Source organism: Caloenas nicobarica, chromosome Z (assembly GCF_036013445.1).
Source record: "Caloenas nicobarica isolate bCalNic1 chromosome Z, bCalNic1.hap1, whole genome shotgun sequence".
Lineage (NCBI taxonomy): Eukaryota > Metazoa > Chordata > Aves > Columbiformes > Columbidae > Caloenas > Caloenas nicobarica.
In genome coordinates, this window is record NC_088284.1 from 91,526,638 (window position 1) to 91,545,379 (window position 18,742).

The window sequence follows — 18,742 nt, forward strand, 5'->3', positions numbered from 1 at the left end:
GGCGCTGATAAATGTGTCACAGGAAACAGCCTCCAAACAAAGGAAAACTACAATTTTTCATATATGATAGTGTATCAAGTGCAAAATTAAATGGTCCAGACAATGAAAGGAACTGATCTCTGTGATAACATAATCTTAAAATAAGAACAGAAAGTTGTTATTTTGCTCTGAGCTCTGTTTCAGCTGTCAGCTGAGAAATGGCAATGCGTCCTTTGCCACAGGTTAACCAAAAGTGTCGATGCAGAAGAATGAGCTTCTTTAGGCAAGTCAGACTTCTACTCTGGAAGAACTGGGTCCTCCGGAAAAGACAAAAGGTAAAGTCTTTGGATTTCAGCTTTGGACCATGCACTCCACTGCATGAAGTGACTGGTATATTTATCAACATGTAAAATCATGAATTCCTCAAAGAATCAAGTGTGATCTTTGTATGGGTTTGCTGTCTGGGTTCTTGTCTGATGCAGTTTGCAAAGCTGCTCTTTGCAGACTAAACATAGAATACTTGTACTGGGGTTTTCTTTGACAAATAGTATTGTGTACCAGGAGAAGCGTTGTGGGTAGCAATATTTTTGTATTTTCACATAAAAAGGTCTGCTCGTAGAAAACATCGTGGGCACCATTAAGCTCAGGGAGGTTTGATTCCTAATTTTAGATTTGCTCCTCACACCCAGCTGCTCTTAGAAGTGAATCCACAGATTTTATCTTTTTGTAATATAGCTGAATGACAGAAAATCAGAGAAGTACTTTAAATCCTTTCAGATTCTCCTTGATGTTATGATACCTTGGCATATAGCAAATGTAATTATTTCTTTCTTTCTTTCCACCTTGTTTCACCATTCTTGCCTTTTTTTTTTTTTTTAAGGCAAATTTTCTTAGAGTCAAAAAAAATCCTCTAACTAGGGTCTTGGTCATCTGATGTACTGCAATGACTTCTGTCCAGCAAAGGATATCACTTTGTCTGGAGGTCCCATTGAGGTATTACAGAGATACACTACTTGTTTCAAATTAAAAATAATTTTAAAGTACATTGGGGCATCTGAAAGGCTGTAACAGTCATGCAAACAATTTTGCCTTAATAACAGATATCCATAGGGTCAAACCGAATCATGGGATGAGTTGCAATACTTACCTCTGCTGACCTGATTTCAGTCTTTAGGAATGACTCACGTGCTGACATTTCCAGGTTGAAAGGATTATCTTCATAGACGAATTGAATGTCTGTTCGTCCATAGCTTCCCAGCAGATTTCTCCCACAGTCTACACTGCTGTCAAGAGCTGATGCATGTAACAGTGCCAGCTCGTGATTTAATACAGTCTGAAATTCACCAATCCATCCTTGAGCTAAACTACAGCAAATATAAGGACACCTTTCTGAAGCTGGACTTTAGTTACTGATTGTCGAGGAGCTATGGTAGTTGGGTTCTCAAGTTCAGAGAAAACAAACAACAAAAAAAGAAAATCCGCATCTTCAAATGTGTGTACTAAGATAACTAGAAGCCACTGGCTTTTAATTTTTAGCAGATGGATCTTTATGTAATTCTTCAGTATTTTCAGTGTATGAAATACTGTTTTATTTGGGCAAATCTGCTCAGGTACGTGACCCAAAGTGCCTGCTTGTGTTTCAGGAATTCTGTTTTTTCTTGTTTATTTTTTTCTGTAGAATTTTCAAAAATGCCAACCTGATGTTTTCTGGTGTTGCCAGACATCCCCTTCTGTGATGATCATTCCTAGCTTGTAAGCACAGTGATGTAATCCACAACAGAGAAATGTTTTCTTCACTCTGAAGAATAAAACATTTTACAACACTCAGTAAAAATGATTTCCTTTTCTAAGTATATAAACCTGCGTACTTATTTGTCCACACAGAGAAACAAGGTAGCCAAAACAAAAATCTGTAATGTCAAAAGTAGTGATGAAATCTGTTTTGGGGAAATCAGCCTGGGTTTTGTTAACCATCATGAAGTACCATAAATGGAGGCATATCCAATCTTCTACTCAAGTTCATCGCTTAGTCTAAACTAATTCATAAGAAGGACTTCATTGAGGAGTTAACTGTTGATCCCCGGCCAGTTTAAGCTTGTCAGATTTATATGGTTGTATCGCTGTGCTTGCTCCATGACAGCTTCATCTGGATATTACATTTTTTCTGTGCATGTTGCTGGAATTTCTGGCTGTTTATCTTGTGGCTCTGCAGGCTCATGGACTGCTCTCTGATACTTCTAGTGAGTTCTGAGACACCTGTGTGTCTTCAGGAGAAGGATCACAGGAAAGAATCAGAGAGGTAGCAGCACTTGCTCTGTGCTCATCGCACGACACATTGTGTACCAGCTTGAAAGAAAGCTTCCCTTGTGCTTTAACCTTCAGTCCCTTCGAAACTAGTAAGCTCCAGACAGGAAGGAATTACTGAATTCAACTCTGAGTATTTTGTATTTCCTGGGAATGAAGTAAGAATCGACATCTGAGCAATAACTCAGATTAACTCTGCAGCAAAGATGAGAACAAAGGAGTCTCCTTAGTTCTTACCCCTCCGAGTCTATGGGTGTGTAGTGCTTGTCCCAAGCATCTTATCAAATGGATGGCAATGGGTGCTAATCAGACCTTGTGGACCCATGCTGAGGAGGGTCTATAACAGTGTATTCTGTGCTGTGCATAACAGCCATGAAGAAGAGCTGTAAAATGGCAGGTTTCATTCTCTAATAATTGTGTTGTCTGCCCTTTGCTGCTGGCAATATTTTGTCTGGCTTTAAAAATATCAGGCATGCATAACTTCCTGGGGGGCGGGGGGGGGGAGGGGCGTGTTGTTGTTCTATTTTAAAAAATAGAGCCTTAAGAGAAAAAATGTGAGATAGGAAATGGTTGCCTGGTGAAAAATCTTTCTCCCTTTTTGCTGTAAGCATAAGCTGTGCTTAACTAAAGCTATTAGACGAAGTAATAGTGGAAAAAAACAGGGCAGATCCAAAAACCTGTTTTTAATTAGGCTGTGGAGTATCTTTTGCCCTGCTTGGCTCAGTTTGAAAAAAAAAAAAAATTCACACGTGACCCATCTTCTCTGCAGCTCTGCTGCTGTAGGCATTATTGTTACATATTTGGTGCCTGGTTCTGGAGGCTGGAGCAAAGGAAAGGGGGCAGGGAGGGCTTTCCTGTGCATATGCTATGAGCCTAGTGCTGGAGAGAGTTTGTCCTGGCTCTTGTAGGGAGGAGAAAAAAGGCGCCACGTGGCTGGGCACAAAAATCCCATAGCAGGTCCTCAGAGCCCAAAGCCTGTGTCACAGGATCAAAGGGTTGTCATTTCAAACCTGTGCCAAAACACACAGAGGCAGCAAAACAAACTGAAGCACAGGAGTGGAGGAAACAGACTGAAAACCAGGCAGGATGTTGCTCTGTGGTAAAGCAGTGCCCTTAATTTTCTGTCATGGCTGGGAACTGCTGACTGTTCTACGTGTATTGAAAGATCTGGGCAATAAAGTGGCCTTTGATGGGGTCTTCTACGTTACTGAATGAGGTGTTTGATCTTAATGTATACGTTTCTGCCTTTATTAGAAAATTAATGATGTTGAAATGAATGATGACAAAAAGAAGCAAAGGTAAAGATCAAAGAATGTAAGCTTATGCTAAAATCTTTTACCTTTGCGTAAGCACAGTGCACTGACAGCCTACTAATGAGCCAACATTGTGAAAGCGTGGGTTAAAAAACCACCACAGTTTTTCCCTCTGCCATCTAATCCTTTTTTCCTGTATTGTTATAGAGTCATCCACTTTGTATAAAAACTATTTAGGCTTCTATCTGCTCTGTATGGCAATTTATTACCACCTGCTGCCTCTTTTTACCACAGTCAGGATGCATAAACATTTCTTTAGAAGAGGTAGAGAAGCCACTGATTTAATGGTGATGCTTCATGGGACTGTGATGAAATCTTCGCTGTTTCTAGGTGTCCTTTCGAAATGATGAAACAGGCGAAGGATAACCATGGGCACATGCTGCACTGGGCATTACTGCGGTGAGAAGGGGCCTCAGCTCTCTAATCGTTTAGTGACTCTATACATGGTTCATCTGTAAAATTTATTTTTAATTTATTTTTGTTTCTTTCCAGCTTCGTTTTCTTGTGGAGCTTGTATGGCCTCTGACATTATTTCTTGCCCTTGTCTGGCTGAGGAAAGCTAATCCATTGTATCGCCAACATGAATGTAAGAACATTTAAGATGTTTTAGTGCTCTGACTTGTGCTAAATAATGGGTAGAAGTTCTCAGACAGAGATACTAGAATCTGTTTGCCAAGTATTATTCTCCAGTGACAAAAGAACAGACTTTGCTTCAAGTAGTTATTTATAGCCATATATTGTAAGAATTACCACTGAGGAGAAAAAAAAAATAAAGCTCTTTTCTGATGAGATGCTTTGTCTTCAGACGTACATGAGGTCTCAAGATTCTATCAAGTTGTAGATCTCTGTAATTCTATTACTAAGAAAGTACTGCCCCACTACTCATTTTTAAAAAAGGTTAGCTCAGAATTTATTTCAATTTGAAATAGCCATATTGCTTATATCAATGACTCGTTTTGCTTAGTAAAAAAGAAACCTATATGATTTCCATTATGGTCTTTCTGTAGTGAGGCAACCCATCATGCTATTTAAATTCACACAGGCTGCATTAGACCCATATTGATTTATATTTTGTGTTTCCATACTCTAGGTCACTTCCCAAACAAGGCAATGCCATCTGCAGGAATACTGCCATGGTTACATGGCATCTTCTGTAACATGAACAATCCATGTTTCCGCAGCCCAACCCCTGGAGAGGGTCCAGGTGTTGTGTCCAACTACAACAATTCAATGTAAGCAGAGCTATATGTGTGAGACTGGGCTGTAGTAATACAGCCCTGCTGGGCAACTGCTGATATCCTGCTCTTGGCACTCGTGGAGCTTTCATCAGCATGAATGATGCAGGGAGAAAGGATGGAGTATCCTCAGCCTGTTTAGAAAGGTCCCTCAGTGCACTGAGGGGTATTTTAAATCATTGTTTTGTGATGTGAATGAAAAGGGAAAGGTGAGCATTTAAGAAGACACTGGGGTGCAAATACTGGAAGACAAAAATTTCAGTTCTAGCACAACAGTTCCATTCCAACAGTGGTCAGCAAAGGTGAAACAGTGCTTGTGATGGTAAGTTTGGGCCTTTCTCAAAAGTGTTCAGCTCTAGGGAACATGTGTTCACTTAACAAAATCCATCCTTTCTATTGCCTGCCGCTTAGTGAATGTCTCAGGACAAATCTTTTTGATATAGGAGTGTGAAACCCCAAGCTTTCTTATCACTTGAGTTGTCCCCTCTGAATGAGAGCTCTGATGAAGTAGCAGCAAAGGGAAATCTGTGTTGCCACTTCTTCTGTAGCACCTGTTTTGGGTATATACTTGTGAGACTCTAATCAGCATAGTAACCTTCAGATACTAAGCTAATTAACAAAATAGGAGCATGGGAGATTTCCAGACTGTTAGTGAAAAAGAGCTGTGGGAGCGCTTCATTGCATTCTTTCTTACAGCTGAGTCATGAATGACAGCATGATGGAAAAAGACCATTAGAGTAAAAACCTGTTAGAATAGCTATAAAACGTGTTCCAAATCTTCCTTTACAAGTAGTCCACTTTGGATCATCCAATGATTAAAATTCATGAGCTAACGATGTCAAGGCCATTAAAGCTCTAGTCATGTGAAAGTCTGTAGCTTGGAGGTAATTTAGCATTTGACCTTTTGTTCCTAGTGAAGGGGATTTAAAATAGTCAGCTGGACTTTTTTTGTGGGGCACAGTCAATCACACAGTGAAGCTAGAGGGTTCTGTTTTCCATACATTCTGCCTTTTCTAGGTTGCTTATTACAGAGCAAACTGTCCCTGTGTGAGTCAGACTAAATTCAGTGTGTTGCAGAGGAAGCAAATACATTGTGTTTTCTGAAAGAATGTAGTCCTTCCTGTTTGCTGTTTCCTGTAATCTAAAATAAGTCAAGAGGACTGAGATATACCTTTCCATGTATGGGAAAACATAAGACTGTTGAAGAAATGTAATGACCTCCTCTGCTGTTAATAAGAATTTTTTTCATACTCGTTTATAAACACAGAACCTAATCAGATCCTTGCTTTAACTGCATGTTCTGGAACACAAGAGGTTCCACTTAAATTTGAGAAGAAAGTTCTTCTCAGTGAGGGTGACAGAACACTGGAACAGGCTGCCCGGGGAGGTTGTGGAGTCTCCTTCTCTGGAGACATTCAAAACCCGCCTGGACGCCTTCCTGTGTAACCTCATCTAGGTGTTCCTGCTCTGGCAGGGGGATTGGACTAGATGATTTTTGAGGTCCCTTGCAGTCCCTAACATTCTGTGATTCTAACCCAGAGGCAGTAGGTGAACAGCTGCCTGTGACAGTTTGTCACTCCCATTTTCCTGCCTCTCCTAGAAGAAATGTTTTGAAGGGACCTAAATACCACCCTTACATTGGAGGGGACTGAACTGGGAGAGGGAGAAGGATTCTGTGCCTGAGTGATTCCATGTCACTTACCTGGCTGAGCAGGGTTGCATGTGCCCAGAGTGTCCCATCCAACCGCTGGAGCTGAGACTGGGCCAGAACCAGAGCAGACTGGCACCATAGCTGTGAGGTGAATGGTGTCTCGGGAAGGCCCTGTCTCCCCAGCAAGATCAGCATGGCTAATGAAGAAAGTGTTTGAGAGGCCAACCTTGTGCAACACCAGTAGCCCTCTTAAACCTTCCATGCACTTCCAAATCTAACTGAATCCCACACCACCTGAAACTACACTGTTGTCACCACAAAACTGAGCTTTGAGTTTCAAGACTGAGGACAAAATAATTTGTTTTTATTCAGCCCTAACACAGACGAAGTCAACTTTGCTTTTTTTTTTTTTTAATGTGAAAAGTTCTTGAGAGTCATCAGTCTTAAATTATTGTTGGTTCGCTATTTCTTCTTTCAGCCTTGCAAGGGTATATAAAGATGCTCAGGAGCTCTTACTGGAAGCTCCTGAAATCCAAGACCTTGGCAGAATTTGGGAAGAACTGATCATTATGAGTCAGTTTATGGAAACATTGAGAACTAATCCTGAAAGAATTGCAGGTAATTGTTTTGTCTGTATCCTTTAAACTATTGAATTTTTCATTCTTAGAGCTGACTAGTAGCTGCTCTGCAGACTGACAACATTAAAATGTATTTCATGTGTGGCTGTTAATCTCCTTACGGTTAGAGAGGGTAAGTTAAAACTCATGCAGTGTTGTAACAAACACCTTTTGTTTGAGACAGAGGAGAAAGGCAATCAACTTCATTGTACAACCGTCTTCCTTAAATGACAGTAGACAAAACTCAAAACACAAACATGGTTATCTCAGCACCCAAAGTAAAACACGTGGGTGAAGAGACTTCATTAATTATTACAGTAGAGGCTGAAGCAATAAGAATGTGACATTGGAAGATGCAGAGGCATGGAAAGCTAGGAATATGTCTGAATATATACTAGGAGCATAACCCAGAAAAGAGCTTAGACATACTTTGTTTCAAGTGTTAGCCGAAGTAGGTTTGGGAGAATGAAGAAGGAAACACTTTATTCTTGTTTTAATGATGTGTTTAAAGAGAGAAGGCATTGCACATTTCTTATAAACAGGATTGCAAATTATATGACTCCATCAATTTTTACTCAAAACAACCTGCCAAACTCAAAACACAATCCTGGGGAAAAAATAGGAAATAGACTAATAATAAATTTTTAGTTTAATATTTGGGCATTAAGTACAGAATTTGAAAAGATACTCCTGAAAATAAAGGTAGAAAAATGGACTGGCTTTGAGAATTGATCTGTCTTGTTCTCAAGTTCTTTGCTGCAGGAATAGTATTCTTATTAAAATAATATTCTTATTAAAATTAAATAGTCTCCATATATGTTTATGAGATATGTATATACAAGGTCCCCTATCTCATCAGAGGTTTCTAACTAGAAGTAAAAAACGGACTATCTCAGTGTAAACAGCAGTGAGACAATTAAAATGCCCCCAAATGCGAGCAACAAGAACTTGAGTATGACCTGAGCTGTGGTTTGTACACAGCTATAGAAACCAAACCCGCCTATTTGGAGGTGAGGAAAAGCATGATGTGCCATGGGTTTGCAACATATTGTAAGGGGACCACATGCCATGGTTTGGGAAGTTGCCTTTGCATCCCGTCTCAACTTCACTCAGCAGCTGGGAAGTAAAGTGCATTCCTCCCCACTCCTGTGAAATATAATGTTGATGCTCTTTCAGAATCTGTGGGGATTGGGGGTTTTACTTAAATTAAATTTTAAAAAAAAGTTTGGAATCTTCTGTTTTATAAAATAATGTAATGAAGTTGGTCCTGGAGCGAAAATAATAAAATGTGTTTTGCCACCTTTTCTTCATCCAGAAAAAGGTACTGCAGAATTAACTATTTAAATTCTCTCTGTGTGTAGCTTGCTTATTACTATTGGCTTTAAGTAACAATCTTAACAGAATATTGTTATAGCTGCAAAGCTGAGTAATGAAAAATTAATAAACATCGGAATTGAGATTGCTCCTTCTCCTGGTTCACTAAACCAGATCTACCTCTTGAGTCCTCCTTCCTTGTCCCATTTCCCCCTTGCACTGACACATTTACAGATATGTTCCTGTAGTGTTCTTTTTCCTCCACAATGCTGGGTGCCAGGAAGGGCCCCAGTGAGAATGAGGAACATTCTACTATTGTTTTCAGTGTTTACTGCTTGAATAAATACATGGAGGGGCAATTGAAGAATTTCTGCTCAGTCCCTGCAGCCCTAGGACATAATATGCTTATTGCAGATAGAATTGTGGAAGTTAGTTGTCAAACTCTGGTAAGACCCTACTTAACTCACAGAGTGGAGACACTCAGCTGCAAATCTGTGCATGTTTATGTGGAAATGTCTAAAGCTCCATTCCCCATGATACATGCTGCTCCTATCAGTGTCAATTGTCTGTTACAGAGACTGGAAGAACTAGTGCTTTTCAAGTGTTCCTTGCCACAGTCTGTTGATGCTGTGTGAACTACCTTTAATGAAGGCTGTAGTGTTCAGTGGACATGAGCAACCTTCCCTTTCCAAGCTTTCACTTGGACCATGCTGAGGCAGAATTAGTACTGATTCTGATTTGTAACAGAGACAAGCTAAAAATATTGCACTCTTTAACTGTAAGAGCAGCAGTACTTTGAGTATTGTTATAGATGGAACTAGGGAAGTTTGGTGGCCTCTCACATGTGTTTAACAGTGGGTAGTCTGAAGATTTGCCAGTTTTTAGTTTAATGATTGGTAATCTAGTTTGATATGACTATTAAACTATAAACAATTTATGCTTTTCCAAGGAAAATTAGGGGTTTTTGTGAAAGATTTTCAAGGGGCCATTTTTTTGCAATATTGTAGAATAAGATTAACTAGCTAAGATTAATCAACAGCATGTGATAAATTAGTGTAAATATAGAGGGTTGGCTAAAGTTATTTACACAAGGCCTAGAAGAAAGGGCACTAACAACAGCAGCACACTTGATTCTGAACATTTAAAATAAAGCATTACCTCAGAAAAAAAGGCAGAAAGTTTCAAATGCAGTCAATACTTCCATTGCTGAAGTCCTAGGCTGAAGCATCTTTGAGAGATCAGATATGCTGAGTCAGAACACTCAGCATTTTCTGAGGATCATTCTCCAACAAAGGATTGAAATGATTCTGAATTTTAAAAATAGTTTTGGACCCCATTGGTCACTACTAAATATATGAGCCAAAGGACATACTTTTTTGCAGGTTTAAGCCAGGGTATGAATTGTTCTTTACCTTCCTTTCTTTGCTATCTCACTGATCTCTGCACTCCTTTCTTCATCTAGGAAGAGGAATACGAATTCTAGACATTTTGAAAGATGGGGAGACCCTCACTTCCTTCTTGTTGGAAGACGCTGGCCTCCCAGATACTGTTGTTTTCCAGCTTATCAATGCTCAAGTGCGCCCTGAACAGGTGGGTAGAGTGTAACAGCTACCAAGCTGTTATCTGTGTGGAGTGCAACCTCTGGAGTTACATATGCAAAGTAGCCTCACGAGGGCCCTGTGCCCAGAATACCTACTGACTTGTAGGTTGTTTGTACAACTTCACCCTTTGTTTTTTGTGAATCTAGAGGAAGAGGTGTTCGGTTTGTCTTTAAAAAACCACTTTGAATATGCATTAAATATGGATATTTGGTTCAATGCTGTTGTTGCTCCCAAATAATGAGCATCAAGAAACGATACTGCCAAGCAATGTATCTGTCCCCATGATGAAAGACTTGGCTCAAAAGCATAAGGCAGCTGTGCGTCCTTTTGAGGCAGCAGTCCTGATGAATAGAGGCAGAGAACTACTTGATGTTCTTAATATAAAATTTAAGTTCTCTGCCCCAGTCTCAGCAGAGTAATTTGGTGCCTTTAGGCATTGTCTCACATGAATAAGTAGGAGCAGAGAAGCAGACTCACTTTCTTAGATTCTGATTGAATAATAGATCTGCTCACAAAATACAGAGTGAAAACTGCGGGTCAAATCCCTCCTGAAGCAGCTAGGCAGGTGACTGTGTCTGACCAAGTGCAGGCTGTCTCTCCATGTGCTGGGGGCTGGAAGCTCTGCGAGGAATGCTGTGTTAGTGAATGAATGCTGCTGAATCAGAACTCTGGAACAATTTCTAAACTGCATTAGTGTGTGGGTGGAAACAAGTGAATAATTGAGGCTGAAAGACACAATTTCTCTTTTTCACTGCCACATAAAACACGAATGCTGGAACTGTGTGTGGCCAGAAAGAGGGAGGGCATTGATGGACTTGCATGCAGTCCTTTTGTGTACCGCAGGTTCTTCCAGCTGATATGACTAGTAGCCAGATTACTTATCTGCTGTATTCTTGATTAGTAAGAGGGGAAGCCCTCCCCTCTCCTCACTTCGTCATGAAGCAATACCACAAGACCATACCAAAGCCAGTGTCAGTTGATACATACTACTTATTTTCACATCTCTCTAACAGCTGAGATGGTGAAAATTTGCTTCCTTGCTGCTCATGACAAGAATAATATATGCAGATATCTTGCTGGGCTTCTCTTTCCCTTTTCGGCCCTAACCTCCTCTTTGTCAGAGATCTGCTGTGCCAGGAGAACTGTGTGCTGCAGCATTAGTCTCTCTTAGCTCCCCAGTGGCTTTCATTCATCTACTGTTAACAACTCTGCCTGCCAGTGTATGCAGAACTGAAGTTTTCAACACCATCACCAAAAGTATGATTGAAGCATGCTGGAGCATGGTGTCTTTCTGCTGTATTTTCTGTGCTGATGTAGTTTTCTTCATGCTGGAAATTAAAGAAATCTGAATATCAGTTAGGGAGGAAGCTGGAGGAGACCTGGTGTTATAAATACCACTTTTGCTGTCCTCCAGAAAATTTTCTTGGTAGCAGCAATCAGAGGGATAAAAGATCATCTCATGAGAGGTGATTCACAGCTACGAGGAAAGTGCTGTAAATACTTCCTCCAAGAGCAACTGATGCAGAAAAACTAATCTCATTTTCAAAAGACCACAAGAGAATTACTTTCAATAGGAATTGAACACTTGATGTCCTATGGGTGATAAATCACTTAATTCCTGTAGACTTTCTTGATAAGCAAATTACTTGGGCAGGACTTCTGGTTGGTTGAGGTAGAAGTTGCAGACCCATGATTACAATCTAGATTTGTGGTCATCTTAAGCCTCAACTGTGATAGTTCATCTCTAGTTCTTCACGCTTCTCTGCCTTCTATTTGTTTGTGTATCGCCGTTCACCTCTCCCCCTGGCTCTGATGGCACAGAGTTGATCAGTTCAAAAGCAACTTGTAAATAAGAGCCTGACTGTTGCCAACAGCTGGCTGCAGATCTAGGCCTGGGCTGCCTGGGAGTGCAGGAAATGACACACAGCTGAAAGCTAAACCTGATCAAACAGCCAACTGGCTGAAAAAATAATTTGGACTTCATCTTGCAATCTTTGGCCAAACAGTGACACATTGATTTAAAAAAAAAAAAAAAAAAAAAAAAGGTATTGAAGTTTTCCTCTGAGGGCCTGCTTTTTTGAGTCATTCTAAGATAAGGATAAGAGGCTGATGTTAAAACACAATAAGAAGTTCAGGAAAGATTTGCAACAGCCCACCCTACCGGAAAAATTGGAAGGGCGGAGGTTTGCTGTTTTCCTAATCCCATCTGTTCATGAACATTCTTGAAATGCAGTTACAGTTTGTAAATAACTTTTTTTTTTCCCCTTCTGTGTTTAATCCTTCTCAGTGATGTTAATGTCACAGTTTCCTCCTTTCACAAGTCAAAACAAAGTTCCCAGGCTGCCTCCCTGTGCAGCTCAGTTTCATTGCAGTTCACACTGGATGATGAGGACCATGTTAGATCAGGCATTTGTGGTTAAAAATGCTGTTCTTTTCACACACATCCCCAGGATATAGGTGACTGAGCAAATAAGCAAATTCTTTTACTGACATAAAGTCAGTTAAATCCAATTCAAATGTTCCAGTTTGAGAGAGGACAGAGGTGTTTGGTTTTGGAGGATTTTTGCAAGCCAGACTCTATCTGTCAGTGTAATTTCCTCTTCCGAATTCTGTCTCTCTCCACACTGTCCAACTTGTGTTAACAACACCTTTATATGGGTGCATCTTTAGTGATGATAGGGACAGTACCTCTCAGATACTTTTACTAGAAATTCACATCCCTTTTTTGCATCATCATTCCAATACCTAACCTGATGCATTATACAGGTGCTTTTTTCCACACTTGCAGTTTTGTTGGTAGCTTCTGACATCTGAAGCACTTAATGAACATCTCCTCAAGCTTGAATCCACTCTCCAAAGGAAATGAATTAAGTTTTTTCTCATTCCTCTGAGGGTTTGAATATTTTTCTTTACAGGTATCACCAAACAAGTCTCAGCTGCTAACCATAGGAGATGCGCAGATATAAAATTTTGAAAATGTTCAGAGTGTCTTAGATGGCCCTGTTAATTTGCTTAGATAGGAACTAAACATGCACCTGTGTCTGATCTGCTATAGATTTGGTTTGTTTGTTTTGATCCAAATGTCTTAAAGTTCAGCAGATTTTTTTTATAAAGAAAGTGATGTTTTGTGCAGATTTTGTCCATTTCTATGCAGCTTATTAAATTCATTTAGCCTAATGATATTGTGTCAGTGCATAGTTCTTGTTTGTCTGAAAGTCTGTGTTCATCTCAAACGCAGTAGACATTTAGAGTCATCACAGCGTTGTGAGCTTTTTTCCTTACAATTTGTACTGTGAAAGGAGATGGACAGAAGATGAGCAATTGCTTATGAGCAATTTCCAGTGCTACTTTTTATTATATTGCCATGTATGCTGTTGATTATAAAGCAAGTAGAATGGAATCATAGACTACCAAGAACATTCCATTACAACAACGTAAATACCAGGTAAATCTACTGATTTCTATGGAGTTGTTCTGCATTACATTGGTTTAACTATAAACTAATCTGTTCCCAGTGGTTGAACACTAAAGATAATAACTGGTTTTTTTCTGTTCCATGTTTATATTAGAAGTGGTAATCAGTAGATGGGTGTGGTTGAATGTAAAATGGCTTTGTAAAGCCTGGCTGTATGCCTGTGCACGCTGACAATGATTAATGGCTGTGGGGAAGCATTGGGGTGGAATAGTCATAACTAAAACAAAATACTGAGGGAAATCAAGCTTGAGAATCAGTGGAACTGGCCTTTTTCTCTTAGAGCAACTGACAGTAAAAATATAACTAGCCTAAACATGAAAGGTAGAGTGATGTGGCCCAGTCACTTGGTCCTAGGGAACTACTTTCAAGCAAGCCGTAGCTATCCCTCCTTAGCCGCAAGGATGGGTGGCTTGGCATCAGGAGTGCTTAGATGAAAGAACTCACAAGAAGATTTTCAATGAAAGGAAGAATTACTAATGAGAGGAGGGAAAACATGACTGAAGGCAAGGTGATCTAGCATAACACGAAGGGAAGGTGGTTCAAGAGATGATGCTTCAGCTGACCACAGCCTTCTGCCATTCAGGAAAATACTAGCAGGAGCTGATATCAGGATGTCTATTTTTTGATAAATCTTTAATTGTTCCTAAGCAGTACAAAGGTTCCACAATGGTAAACAAAACATTGGTTTTGGTTGCAGTTTGCCTACGGTGTCCCTAGCTTGACTCTGAAGGACATCGCTTGCAGTCAGATGCTCCTGGACCGCTTTATTATCTTCAGCAGCCGAAGAGGTCTCCCTTCTGTGCACAAGGCCATGTGTGCCTTGTCCCAGGAAAGCCTGCAGAGAGTAGAAGATGCCTTGTATGCAAATGTTGATTTTTTTAAGCTATTTCAGCTGGTAAGTATTAACACAATCATCCTTCCTTGTGTTGTCATTCTTTTGGCTGATATTTCATTGCCCTTCAAGAATTTTCTTTGTAGTACATCACCAGCGTTCCATGTTTATTTACCCCTGCAAATGTAAGGTTATGGATGTGTGATCATTAACCTACCATCAGCAGGATACTAGACTGCTCTGAGTATGCTTTGGGATGAAATAGATAAAATTCACAGTGCAACAGAACTAAAAGATTCAAATGGAATTTTAAAATCAGAGTGGGTGTGGAACTATTATCTGGTCATTCCAGTCTGTGTAGCAAAACAGTGTGTGGCAAGACCTACAGGGACCTTGCTGAGGATTCTGAAAATACCCTATATAACCCGTCCTGTCTTTGCTCCATCCAGCATGACAGAATTTTACGCTGAAGTCAAAGCCATGATGCAGCGTGAGTTGGGGTAGCCATATGAGCCTTTTTTAAAAACGAACAAACGAAACCCCAAGAAGTTGTACTGGCTCTCATCTCTCTTTCTCTAGAATCTTTTCCTTACCTCTGTTTATTTTCATTGCTCTTATTTGTGTTCTTCCTGTTTTTGTGACCTTCTTGCTGTAAATTAACCACAACTGCAACCTTGGTTCAATATGGGGATATAATGCCATTTTTATATTTATTCATTTGTTATTATTTATGTTTTATTATATATTGAAAATTGATCATATGAATATTTTTTATTTTTATATATAAAATGGCATGCTGGAGGGGTTTTGTTGCTTTTACTCTCTGTTCTAATATTTTTCTAGTACTCCATTTGTATTCCACACTCTTTCAGAGAACTATTTGTAAAGACTCCAAGGTGTCTTCCCTCCTGACAGCAAACTTACAGCCCATCACTGTGTATACATATTTTGGTTTTGTTTTCCCCATGATCATGACTGCATTTTTTTGACAATGAATTTAATTTGCTGGTTTTAACCTTGTAACTTAATGTCATGAGACAACCACATTGACAGTTTGCTGTAATACAGCAGGCAGGATATACGAGCAGCTGCTAAAGTTCAACAGAAAGTATTGATTGGACTTTTCTGCCATATAAGTGTAACATCATGAGTAGTTTAACATGGATTTTATTCAGCTTTGAGTGGCTCAGAACTGGGAACAGAGGATGCCAGAAGCTTTAATTGACAGAGCAGTCAAATTACTGTTTGATTATTGTAGCATTGACAGTCATTCATTGTGCCCATGTGATTTTGCCAATCCTGATAAGAATCTGTGGTCAGCTTTTGAAAGCTGTTATTTTCAATTTCTAAAAATGTACTCAGCTATTTTTTTTTATATCTGATGCTTGCTGGAAGTAGCAGAGAACTAATGCTACAGTACTTCTAAGACAGGTGTTCAGCATTTAAGGACTTCATGTGAATATGCACACTGCACTGCCCAGCTTTAAAATTAAGCCGCTAACATGATTTTGCTGCCTTATCAAATAAAATGGAACAATGAGATTTGATGAAGCAGTTGTCTGTGATCAGACAAAAATAGACTCACATGGGAAATAGAAACATAAACCTGAACCCAAAATCTGGAGTTGTGAAAGACTGAGCGTTCAGATGTAGGCTTACGGTCTGTTCTGTTACCGCAGGATCTGTGTGCCAGGACTTCCCCTAAGTATTGGAAGTTTGTGTGTTGGAAGGGGTATCCACAGCCTGATTCCAGTGGGTTTTAGTGTGCAACCAGCTGCAGAGAAGTGAGATTATCTTTTCATGATGCCTAACACAATGAGAGCTCAAGTTGGTAGAAGCTTTCTCACACTCCAGTCATTATAGTTGCTAAATAATAATTTTAATATATTTCTATTTTTTTCCAAGGCAGAAGTCCCCCTTTTAAATCAAAATCCATCTCAGTTACTCCTGTTAAACTAAAAGGTAGACTGTGCATAAGCAGTCTTTGACACAGCTATTTTTACAATGTGCTTCTCCTCCACTTTGAAATTAATTTTTCTTGTTGAATTTTGATCAACATATTCAGGCATGTATGTGCCCAAACATACTCTCCAATTGTTCGTGTGGTCATGTATACCCTCTAAGGGTTTTTTGACAGAATTAAAGCAACTCACATTTTGGATAGCAAAGTAGAAACAGAAAAATAAGACCCTCCCTTTACTGTCTGGCTGGCTCAGCCGCAGCAAGGAAAATGAACCTTTTTCTGGAGCGCTGCTGCTCTTGAACCTGCCTGTTTATGCTTCATTAGAAGGTCTTCAAACCTTATAAGTAAATAAAAATACAATTGTTTAATACCTCATTGCAATTTTGGGTGGAGATAAGCAGTTCTTCACTAAGCATAGACACATGTTGCTGAAACAGCTGCTTTCATTAGTATCACCACATGCACTTGATATGTAATCAAACTGAGTTTACATCTACACTTAGTGACACATGCAGAATGAAAATTCATTGCGCTTTTTAAAATTCTACATTAGTTTTAAAACTCCTACATTAGAAATACCTCTGTATTCAAGACCCAGCCTATTTTCTGCACTCTTACAGTTGTACATTGTAACCAATCACATACCAGCATCTGTTTTTGCAGAGCAGGTCTTATTGTAGGATGGGCAGTGGATTGTGGATTCCAGAAGTGGGCCTTCTGTTGTTGGAAAGAAACTCTTCAATGTTTCTGCTCTTCCTTTTTTTCATGACACCATATTCACATCCAGCAAATATGAAAATAGTTGGATAAATATTTTGGGGAAAGCTTTCATCCTGCTCTGTGCCCAGGGTCAACAAACATTCCCAACTGTATGCTCTGCTACGCTGGTCAGATGAGAGTATATTTTGTATATAATGTCTGCTGTTCCAGTCTTACCTGTGCTTCTATAGAACATGAACTAGCTGAGTACAAATTCAGTAATTTTAGGACATTTCTATTAAGACCTGATTAATACTGAATGCCTCCTGCAAGAAATAATACTTAGGAGCAAACGTGTCATTTTGCCCCTATTTCTCTTTTATTTTCCTCTAGCTGAAAGGATAAGGCTATTTGTTATCCCAGACTTTTCTTTGGTTTGCTTCAGATTGTTTCAAATACCTGTTGCTCACAGTTTCAAAAAGGCTAAGTTAAGGCAAGTGCCCCAAGAATCCCATATAATCTTTGCAGAGACTGATTCCCCTTAGGGGACAAAGGAAAAGTGTATTTTGAAGTATTTTGTGTGTATGCTTCCTGCCTGAACCACAAGTGACAGATCAGAACATGCTAATGTAAGCTTTCCATAAAAACTCTTGGCTTTGTGATTTCCCTGCCAGGTATCTACATGGTACAGCTGTCTTTTGTTTTCTTAACCACCTACTGACTGAAAGGAGTGGCAGGGAATCAGCAGGGCGTTTAGCTACACAGTTTTGGGGAAGTCTTTTTAGGGGCTTATCTCATAAATAGTACAGTCTAGCTATGTGAAATTCCAGCTTTATATTTCATTGTAACACCAGAAGAAGTAGATGCCTGAGAAAGCCTCAAGAGTGCTAACTCCAAGCGCATATGTGACTCTTTAGACAGCTGACAAAGAAGGATGCAGTGATCCAAGCAAAGTGGTATGTGAGAGCACACATGGTGTCACCTGTTTCTTAAGAATCCAGTCATAATGAAAGCATTAAATTCTGCTGGAAATGTCATTCGGCCAGTGTGCAGGAGTCAGGAGTAATGGTTTCTTTCCGATTTGACAGACAGCGAGGAGCAGACTGTCTCCAAAACCAGGAAATCTCTCAAATGTAAAATACTACCAGTTATTTACCTTCTTGGCCAACGGGGGCATCTATATCACAACCTTTGCTAAATTCAGAAGTTACCAATAGTCTGTACATCTTACTGGAAGAATAGCCTCAGTGAGAAGCAGCTTCTCAGAAATTGCAATTCCTGCATTCATCCTCCATTTTTACATCTTTTCGCATGGTGGGCTTAGATAAGCAGAACAAATCCCAAACTGTATTTTCAGTGGCCTGTGACCATTCCAGCCTCATATTAGTAAGAACACTTCCGCAGGCTGTTGTGTGAGTCCGCACATGGGTACTGGATTTGTGACATTTGGATTTTTTTCTGTCACTGTAATAACTGTTGTCATGTACAAAATTCATCTGTAGTTCTGATTTATTCACAGCTTCCCACTGTGTTGGACAGAAACTCACCAGGCGCTGACCTGAAGATCTGGGGGAGGGTGCTGTCTAATGTCTCTCAAGTGATGCAAAAGGTAAGTGGTCTAATAATATGTAGATGACATCACTTTTCTGGGTAGTGCATAGTCTTCCTTTTCCTTTGTTCTTTTTATTTTCCAGTTATCTGCTTTATCAGGAAGAAAATAGACTTGTTTGGGAAGAGTCGATTCCTTAGAAATTAGCTT

The 18,742-nt window shown here is 39.7% G+C and overlaps 1 protein-coding gene across 1 annotated transcript in view; it reads left to right on the forward strand.

The window, feature by feature from the left end:
* Positions 1-248: 248 nt before the first annotated feature.
* Positions 249-18,742, forward strand: part of ABCA4 (ATP binding cassette subfamily A member 4) — a 71,755-nt gene continuing 53,261 nt past the window's right edge. Inside the window, exons 1-7 of the mRNA XM_065657818.1 lie at positions 249-314; positions 4,089-4,182; positions 4,687-4,828; positions 6,961-7,100; positions 9,876-10,003; positions 14,187-14,384; positions 18,503-18,592. Of these exons, the coding sequence (XP_065513890.1) occupies positions 249-314; positions 4,089-4,182; positions 4,687-4,828; positions 6,961-7,100; positions 9,876-10,003; positions 14,187-14,384; positions 18,503-18,592 (858 nt within the window). The remainder of the gene's footprint in view (positions 315-4,088; positions 4,183-4,686; positions 4,829-6,960; positions 7,101-9,875; positions 10,004-14,186; positions 14,385-18,502; positions 18,593-18,742) is intronic.